At 39.0% G+C, this 10,454-nt stretch overlaps 1 protein-coding gene across 1 annotated transcript in view; it reads left to right on the forward strand.

Moving 5' to 3' along the window:
* LGR4 (leucine-rich repeat containing G protein-coupled receptor 4) overlaps positions 1–3,692 on the forward strand; it is an 83,926-nt gene extending 80,234 nt beyond the window's left edge. Inside the window, exon 17 of the mRNA XM_009334582.1 lies at positions 705–3,692. Within this exon, the coding sequence (XP_009332857.1) occupies positions 705–1,981 (1,277 nt within the window). The 3' untranslated portion in view covers positions 1,982–3,692. The remainder of the gene's footprint in view (positions 1–704) is intronic.
* Positions 3,693–10,454: the final 6,762 nt, after the last annotated feature.

Genomic DNA, 10,454 nt, shown 5'->3' on the forward strand with positions numbered 1-10,454 from the left:
CAGTAGTAGTGACCTTTTTTCCTTGTCTCGCCTCATATTGTTTTGCTTGTTGGACGTTTTTTATTATTTAAGCTTTTTTAAGTGGCAAAAGACGAAGAAGAAAAAAAAAATTCATTTTTCCTATATGATCTTCCAAGCTCACAGTGCCTTTCAGTGACGAGGGTGGGGGAGAGGGCTTGTGGTGAATTCCTGTCCCTATTAAAGCTGATTAAATCGAATTTGTCGGCTGTTTTACAGATGTTTCCTTGTGACCAAAAGTTACTCCAGAAGACATGTTTGTGAATCATTTTTTGAGAGAACATGTTACTTCTAAAAAATTCTTTATAAGTCGGTTGTGAACATTTGCTTTTATTTTGTTACCAACCTTTTTAATGAAGTATGAAATCTAAAGAAAATAAAAAGTATTTAGGTGCTATTTTGAGTAGCCAAAAGGTAATTAAGTTTGTTTAGCTAGCTTGTTTATACAAAGTATTCTCAAGTGACCATTCATCGCAGTAATTATTATTTCAGGCATAATTAATTAGTAAATAGCTTCAGCAGAATAGTTTACTTTCAACTGACCTATTTAGCAGTTCAGCTGTGTACTCTATTCATGAATTAATGAGGAGTGCTCTTGTAATACCTTTTGAAAATCTTGCTTATTAAGGCACGATTTTTTTCCTAAATTGGTTGTCTTTCTGTTTTTGTTTTTTTTTCTCTTCTAGGTGCTTTTAAGCCTTGTGAATATTTATTGGGCAGCTGGATGATTCGACTTACTGTCTGGTTTATTTTTTTGGTTGCTTTGTTCTTCAACCTGCTTGTCATGTTAACAATATTTGCATCCTGTACTCCATTGCCATCTTCCAAACTGTTTATAGGCCTGATTTCTGTCTCTAACTTATTTATGGGAGTCTATACTGGTATTTTAACTTTCTTGGATGCTGTCTCTTGGGGAAGATTTGCCGAATTTGGCATATGGTGGGAGACTGGCAGTGGTTGCAGAGTTGCTGGGTTTCTTGCAGTCTTTTCGTCAGAAAGTGCCATTTTTTTCCTGATGTTGGCAGCTGTTGAACGGAGCTTCTCTGCGAAGGAGATCATTAAAAAGGGAAAAAGCAATCGCCAAAAACAATTTCAAATTGCAGCAGTTTTTGCTTTCCTGTGTGCTGTGGTAGCAGGATGCTTACCACTTTTTTATAAAGCGGAGTACTCGGCATCACCCCTTTGCTTGCCCTTCCCCACTGGAGAAACACCTTCGTTAGGTTTCACAGTAACTTTAGTGCTCCTGAATTCATTAGCATTTTTGCTAATGGCTATTATCTACACTAAACTGTATTGCAACTTGGAAAAAGAGGACCTCTCCGAAAACTCGCAGTCCAGCATGATTAAGCATGTCGCTTGGCTAATCTTCACGAACTGCATCTTTTTCTGCCCCGTTGCGTTTTTCTCATTTGCACCGTTGATCACTGCAATTTCTATCAGCCCTGAAATCATGAAGTCTGTTACTTTGATATTTTTCCCGTTACCTGCTTGCCTGAATCCAGTTCTGTACGTATTCTTCAACCCAAAGTTCAAGGAAGACTGGAAGTTGCTCAGGCGCCATATGACCAGGAAGAACGGAGCGGTAGCAATTGCCGTCAACGCTCAAGGGGGCTGCGTGACGCAGGACTTTTACTACGACTGTGGCGTGTACACCCACTTGCAGGGTAACATCGCCGTGTGTGAATGTTGCGAATCGCTCCTTTTATCCAAGCCCGTGCCCTGTAAACATTTAATAAAATCACACAGCTGCCCCACGCTGGCAGTGGTGCCTTGCCAACGGCCGGATGGCTACTGGTCGGACTGTGGCACCCAGTCAGCCCACTCCGACTACGCGGACGAGGACGACTCCTTCGTGTCGGACAGCTCAGACCAAGTGCAGGCCTGCGGCCGTGCGTGTTTCTACCAAAGCCGAGGATTCCCTTTGGTTCGTTATGCCTACAACATACCAAGAGTTAAAGACTGAAAAGGCTTTTTGCCATCAGCTGCTCTAATGAAGAGGTATAACGCTTCGTAGACTGTTGCCTGTTTTGACCTTTCGAGCAGGAAGCACTTTTGTAATCATCGTTTAGTGTCATTTGTAAAGAAGGGAAGCGGGCAGTAACTTCTTGAGCCATACATTTGAAAATAATTAAACAAATAAATCAATTGCCCTGACTGTAAATAATTGGTAAACCAAATCTGTTACCCAATATTTTTACTCTTTCCATGCAATAGTGGTTTCTTTTACACAGTTTTTTACATGCTAATGGTGTGTTTCCACGTTGTACTCCAGTTGTACTTTGCTTCTGCTGTTAGCAAGGTAAGTTCTGTTGATTTTTTCTTTTTTTTTTTTTCTGCCAAAGCACAATATAAAGGACAGCTGTTTAATATTAAAAAAAATATTTTTAAATGTGACTTTTCTATAATTAAGCAAGGAACTCTCTTGCTAGCTTTGTATAGTGTATTCAGCATTGAATCTCAGGATGAATTTTACTGCAGGGCCAAAAAAGGGATTAATTCTCCCAAACATAACTGTGACAGCAATATAGGAATACCATGTTTGTTTTGTATTTCAAGCCAACGTTCAATTTTAAAAAAAGGTTTTGTTACAATGAAGCACTTGTAATCACAATATCTGTAGACTAGGAAATAAGCATGTTAACAGCTGTCAGGAATAAGAGGGTTGAACATATTTTTCCAGTGATGATGCATTACTTCAGGTGAACCACAGCAACTTTCTTCAGTATTATGCAGTCGGGTCACACTGTTGGAAGGAATATTGATGCATCGGGGGGGTGGGGAGGGCGTTAGCAGTGCTGTCCATGTATACAGCTCATGTCTTTGCAGAAAGACTGGCTAATACTCTGCGGCCTGTTGAATGTTACAGCACCCCGATAATATCTACGAATAGACTGAGATTTTAGCAAATGGAGGAAAAACAGAAAACAATTTTGCAATAAAAGAAAAGCGTTTTTGCCAATTATTTTACCGAGAGTGAAGTGCACTGTGCAAAGTCACTGGTTTTCATGTAAATCAGTGCATTATTTTTAAACCATTCAAGTCCTGAGACCCAAATGATTTAAGTACAATCAGTGATCCATTTATCTATATTTAGTTTGAAATCTGATTGATATAAAGTTATGGATGCATGATTAAGTAATTATGTATGTTTCTTGAACAATATGCTAAATCAAGAGCAAATCCACTGCCATCCCAGTTACTCTGGAGACATTAAGATTTAAAGCTAGATTGCTGTTTTGAGAATTAAACTGTATATACTGTTCATACAATGAATTTTTATCTTTGTATTGTAAATTATTTGATAGAACACATGATGGGAAATGTGGCTTCAGTTCATTTTGTTAATTAAAGCTACCTCCTAAACAATAGTGGCTGCCAGTAGCAGAATGTTTAAAATGTGGTTTATATACTTTTTGCGTTGTAAATAGACATGGTTGTATATTGTCACTGTAATAAAAACAGAATCCTTGTATATCAAAATCATGTAGTTTGTATAAAGTATGGGAGGATTATTTACTGTATGCTGTTAATTTTGTAAGCCAAAATATTCACATGTAAAAACAAAAGAGAAGAAAACCAACCCAGAGTTGTTAATTCTTATATTTACACTCATGAATATTACATCTGCAATTAGCATGGAATGTTACACTGAAAGCAAATAAAGGATACGTGAATATTGATTGTTATTTATCTCTGTTTTTCAAAAGTTAAGGCTGAAAATGGTGCACATGTAAAATTATTGAGCATGAATAACGTGTCATCTGCTCTCCACTACGTGTGGTGAGAACTTTGGGAAAGAATTGCCAGCGAAGTAAGAAAGTTGCCAATTTACAAGTGGATTTATGATCTCGGACTAATGCTGACTCTTGGCATGCAAAAGGTTAAAACCTTCAGAGAAGTGTTTGCCCTCTTATAAAGCAATCTCTTTAATAAAGACATTATTGCATATTGTATTTGAGTTGAAATGTTTTTAGTATGGCTTGTAAAATCATAGAGATGATGATTTTGGTTTTGATACTATTTCCATGCTGAGTTGTGGGGGGTTTTTTTAGCCACAGTTTTGTAAGAGTCCCAGTCTGTTCCACACTGCCTCTGTTGGCCAACCAGTCACAGGTAAGGAGAATACTTCTCAAAAAGGACAATAAATGTCAGATGCCATTTCATGATCGGTAGGGAAGGAAATCCAACTATCAATTTCAAACAATGTTCCTGAGTTATGGATTTATTTCTTCTTCTGTTTTACAAATGAGTCTTCAGTAAAATGCTATTAAAATGCTCAGATGCGGTCCATTTGGAGTTACAGTATTTAATTTATACATCGATATGTTTTTGAAGTTACAGTTATGCTAACGGTTAATTTTTAATGCAGTCAGCCCAGTGTCTTCCAACACACACAGGTTTTATCTGCTGGTAGAGGTGAAAGAATACAGGCACTGGCTACTAAAATCAACCCGTCGAGAAGCAGTGCTGCAAAACTTGCCTGCCTCAGCATCACCACGTGCCCAACACCCATGGACGATCATACAAGGAGAACCCGGAGAAATCCAGCCACCAGGTATTTAATGCCTCCTTTGTCGTGTCTTTGCTGGACAAGCTGATCTCGGTAGCAGGGCATAATGTTCATATGTTCATAGCTGCAATAGAAAGCCATCCACTGAGAACTCGCTCACTGTCCTCCCCGCTCCAAAAGCAGTACCAAATACGTGGGGACAACTCGCCTTAAAGCTGTGCTGTGTTAGTAATGTGTGCGGTTTTTCGGTTACCTCTGTACAAGTGGCTTTCAGAGCTGTCACCCGGGCAGCCATCTCCTCAGCTAGGCAAAGCTTCCTAATTTCAGTTTTGATAACTCAAACAACTTGAAAATTCAGAAGTTCTACTCTTCTGGGGTGTCTGCAGGAAAGAAATCCTCTGATTTCCTGGAGTCAAGTTAGCTGAAACTGTCACTGCAAGAACAATGTCACATACCTTGCTTCTAAACCCCTCTAAACAACTGTTGTACTGAGCTCCCAACGCTGGATTTAGCAGGCAAAAATAATTTGCTGTTGACTTTAAATAAAGGAAAACTTATGGCAAGGAGAACATTTTGTTTGTTTGTTTGTTTTCCTTCCTCATCTGCTGTTGTGAGGAAGCAGCTTTCTGCAGGGGGACAGAGTCACAAATAAAATTGCCGAAGTTGTTGCTAAGGTGTTCCCTACCTTTCCCCCCCTTAAGAGTAATTTCTTACGGACAGCTATTAGCCCGCTCTGTGGCAGTAGGCTGGTGAGATCTCTTAATTTGAAATGGAGCCTTTTTATGCATCTACTTAACAACTTTTTGGTCTAGATCCCTTTTGCCCTTTTTCATTTCTTTCCAGTAGAATTTCCTGTGTTTATTAATAAATTTACTCGGAAATTTCAATGTTATACAAAGATACTTTTCTCCAATAATTCTTTTGACCTTGATTACTATTTTTAAGCCTTCAGTTTTAATTTACAGGGTAATCTTTTTAATTAAAAGCACAATGCAGAGTTTGTTCCATACCTACTCTCAAATTAATAATTTTTAATTACATAGATGCTTTTGATCTTTTACTGCTAGCTTAAGAAGTTTATTTGTAGCAAGAGATTTTTTTAATATTACCTTTCACATATCGTACAGTAGAATCTGACCGATTTACTTTTAGAGTTCAGTTGAAGATAATTCAGTAAATAAGGAAATTAATTAAATCTGAAATGGGATAATACATCACAAATTACTGTTGTCTTTACGGTTGTATACTGTAAGAACTTGGAGGTTGAATGGACACATTTCATGTGTTGCATTCATGGCACTACACTACTATAAAATACCATAACTTAGGTTTTACCTAAGAAATACTAGTTACCGGTCGCTGTGGCATTTACTGTAGGGGAAATTATTTAGATTTGAGGGTAACAAAATACGAAGTGTCTCACTGGTTTCCGGTAACAAAAGTATAACCTATAAGTGTCTTTTGAAAATTTCAGCCCAAAAATGAACAACTAAATCTGTTAATAACTGAAGCTTTAAAAGAGATAAGACTTTGTGCAGATGCATAAGCTAGCTGACCAACGGAAGGCTGTTCAAAAGCAGCAGGGCTGTGATCTCCAACTAATGTAAAACAACGGAGTTGAGGAGATCCTGCTATTGATTCAAAAAGATGGGATTTGAATATAAATGTGTTTCATAGAGTTCTTGCACATTCCCCTAACCAAGAGAGAAATTCTCACCTTCTCAAGGCCTCATTCCTTGAAAGCAGATGGCTCCACATCTGCAATCAACAGCATCTGGGCTGGGTATTGCAAAGATGAGAATACACTGTACCGTGAAGGAAAACTGAAGCAATCCAAGACCTCTCAGATTTCACAGCCTCTAGTCAAGCAGAACTACAAACGCAGGCACAAAAATAGCCAGCAGATGAGTATAGGCAGTGCTCGTTCGGCTCTGATACTGAGTGTGGAGCCAAGTAGCTTTCTTCCTCACTGCCATGGCTCCTGCACTGTTTTTCCCCACACAGGAAAATCTGAAGACTCGGGAAGACTTCTTAAATTTGACTACATTTGGTTCAAATTTTCTATTTTTTTTTCCAGGTTGAAAGTAAAATTAAGATATACATTATTTTCTTCATAAATGTATGCTTAGACAACAAACTTAAGGCATGTTGTCTAAGCCTTAGTTTGTGCCTAAATTTAGTACGGTTTTTTTTTCAGTAGGATTATTTTTATGCTTTTTCTGTGTTCCTGAATGCAAGTGTGGAACTAGACATTACATCTGAAAGCAATCTCATCTGATTCTTTTAATTGAATCTGGCTAGTGTTGATCAAGTTGAACTGAGAGGTTTCCTTCTGATGGCTCTTATGTTTTCGGAGACTGAGTTGATCAGATTACAGTTGAATTTTTAAAATTCAACTATTTCATAAAGAAGAGTTAGCAAGTTCAAATATTTCAGAGAGTTGTCAAATCTGGGTAGTTAGTGATTCAGGGTAGTTGATTTATGCCTAGAATTTAATTCATTTCTGTGTTTGTTACCTGTAAAATTGCTTTCTTGACATCACTTTCCATGTAGAATGGTTTTTCAAATACTGTGGATGACAATTAGGGATTACTTGTGAGCAATTTGTCAGGAGCATTTGGATGTTCAGACACGCTGATTGGCATGACTGAACAAACAGAAAATGTAGGTCTGTGAAGATATCGCTTTGTGTTTACTCTGAATTTAACTCCCTGTTGCTGTGTAGCTTAAAGCACTTATTCCACGGTCTATGATGGTGTTGATTCAGTGAGCACTGAAAGACTGAATTCAGTTTTTGTCATTTCTTTGGTGAGAAATTAGGCTGATTTTTCACAATGATAACAACCAGAGGAGGGTGTGTATATATATTCACTACACTCAGTTGTTTGTGGCAACTTTTGTGCTTCATTGTGTCAGTTTGCTTTTGCCCATAGGCTTTAGCAGTGTTGGCACTTAATTCCTGCCATGGCAGATGCTTTTTAGAGGCAGTCTTTCCTATTATGGCACTAAGTTCACAGAATTAAGGTTTTGCCATGAAGTATGTCCTTGTAACGTGCCATTTGTCTGCTTGTCGGTCCTTCTATGGCCATAGGAGTTGTGTACCTGAACCTGCAGGATTGTTGTTTCAATCGTTAGTATTTTACGAAATGACGTTTGGGCTCTTACCTTGCCTGTATTAACTAGGGTGCAGTGACTGTGGAGCTGGCTTCACAAGTTGGGCAGAACAGTAGGAAGAGGGGTAACGGCGATATTATTTTATACTTTCACTTCTTGTCAAATGCTTCTGCCATTCCACTAACGATGCTTTAATTCCCCGAAAGGTGAACTGGCTTTTGCCACCCTCTGTATAGGCAGTTTCAATGCATAAACTCTGGTACCTTGTCACAATACTAAGGTTTGTTAATAGATGCTGTTTGCCCCATTCCTGTTCTTGAATCCCCAAGGAATTATCTTATTCCGTATAATAATACAGGGAGGGAAGAGAAAGACTCAAAAGTTTGTGTCTTTGGCACGAGTGCAGCTGGCTGCTGCCTTGCCTTGAGACATCCATGTCATAGTTTCTGGCCATGCTAGATGAACAGCTGTGGGGCTTCATCAGAAGCGAGAGATGCCCAAGTGCAGTGAGCTCCAGAATTCTTCAATTCAGTAAGACAGGACATCTTTTTTCCTTTTTCTATTCATTTAAGACTGTTGCCAGTTTTTGCTATGAAATGGACTTTAAGGTCGGGGGAGGTTTTCAAGCCTTCGTAAGATGTTTTGAAATTACCTTGGTCTGCAGCCTGTTGAAAGACTTGGAAGTTTTCATGCCCGCCATGATGTGAAGCTTTGCTGACAGTGCTTGTTTAGCCATGTAGTAAACAACTTTTATACTTCTTTTACTTCTTAGCTGCCTGCAGCACATACACAGATGTTCATGTAAAACTATAGATGGTTTGTGTTTAACAAAGCTGAGGCATTGCATCGTGCACCTTGTGTCCTAAGAATTCGGTCCGATTTGAAATTTTCTTGTTGTAACTTTACTTGGCACGAAATTCAGGTTCTAGTGGTATTCTGCTGTTTCCAATACCTGAATTGTCAGCTTAAATTATTTTAACAGGTGTAATTTGTTGTCTGTTAGAGACTCTAACTAGTAATACTTGAATTTTTATTTGATGATGATCAGCTCAACAATTTACCGCAAGTGGCTAGAGTTATTTTAACATCATGAATATCGATTTGCTGCATGACGATGTAGTCAATATTATAGGAGTGCTTAGATCAGAGATTCATTCAGGCCTATTTTGTATTTTTCAGCTTGCTGGAAAACCATTCCAGATGATCAGCTGGTTATCAGCACATATTATCAGCTATAGGGTAACATTCATTTTTTTCCTTACAGAAACCATGATGATATTTCTCCAAGCTGCCAAAACTGCAGTTCCCATGAGATGGTAAGCCAAATTAAGAAGCTCCACTGCTGAAAGGGGGAAATCCCTCACACCTCACCTCTGCCTCTCCCTTTCTTCTGCTTTGTGGCCGTGCACTTCTGGTACTTGCCTTGTTTTGGCCTCAGCGCTTGTCAGACGTCTCCCTGAGCTTTAACTTGCTCAGACCAGCCCGCAAGTTGCTAGGCCAAAGAGCTGGATGTTTTTCTACTATGTAAGTAAGGTAATGTGGCTCAGTGAAGGGTCCGGAGAGCAAGAGGGAGGGAGAAGTATGTGCTCCTGAGAGACGGGAGAGATCCAGCCCTCTCAGTAGAGAAATGATGGATTCGGATGCCCGTGAATCTGCAGCCCAAGCACCAAACAGCCCATCTTAAAATTCCCGAGTATGATCATTTGGGTGTTCTTTAGGACTGTTAATGATGGCTTTGAAATGTCTCACACCTTATGGCACTCATTTTTGGTGGTGTCTAGGCACACACAATGGTTGTGTAGGTTTGATGGCCTTTTTATATCATTGAACCAGTGAAATTCAATTTTTATGGCAAGTCAATTGCCACAAATGTCACAAATGACTTTCCCATTTCAGACAAAGCATTTTTAATACTGTTGCTTATATTTCAACTTGCCTATCCCACTAAAAATACATTTCTTGTATTCTTGTAGGTGAGTTTAATCACCTACCTGGAGAATCTTGGCAAGAACAATTATATCAATATAGCAACCACATTTACAACCACTTTCAAACTTCTATTATCGTTAATATCAGTAACCCTTCTGCTTAGTCAGCCACAGCAAAATGACTCAATGAAGTTATAAAAAGCTATGCACTGCTAGTCAGTGGTTATCTCCTTGGTAGATGAGATTCGAAGGCAATGAAAAGCTTTGGTCATATATACGATTGTTGCTGATCTTGCTTAAGGATTTGGCTAAAAAGGCAGTCAAGGTGGCCCAACATCGGCCGTGAAGAGGGACTGTGTTCCTGGGATTTGGAACCATGGTGGAATACTGACAAAGTGTCTAGTGGCAAACAAGAAAGGACAGGAATGTATTAAAAAAAAAAACAAAACTTTTATTTAGAACGAACAGTTGTAGACTCAGTGGAGAGTTAACTGATAGGAGGGAAGGGAAAGGACACTGTTAGCCTAGCAGAGGTGTATGAAAAACAAAAGTCTTTAGAACTTTAAATCAGAAACAAGATTCTAATTGTGCGGACTGAAATGGGATGGTGCAGTTTAATATAAGGATAGATTACAAACTTTGACGTGGCTGTTAGAAAATGCTAAGCTACCTTCTTCTGATGTATTGGAATCATCATCTGCAGATGAGGTTGCTGGTTCCTGTTTATTGAACTGGTAAATGTGCAAAAATGTTATTAAGTACGAAAGAACAGATGTAAAGAGTTCATATAAATTAGCATATGCGAGTCTCGGTGATCACCGTGGAGGTGACCAGGCAGGCGGTTGCAGGGCCTGCTGCCTCCCCTGGGCCGGCGTTCCTCCCTC

Source organism: Pygoscelis adeliae, unplaced genomic scaffold, assembly GCF_000699105.1.
Source record: "Pygoscelis adeliae isolate BGI_AS28 unplaced genomic scaffold, ASM69910v1 Scaffold171, whole genome shotgun sequence".
Classification (NCBI taxonomy): Eukaryota; Metazoa; Chordata; class Aves; order Sphenisciformes; family Spheniscidae; genus Pygoscelis; species Pygoscelis adeliae.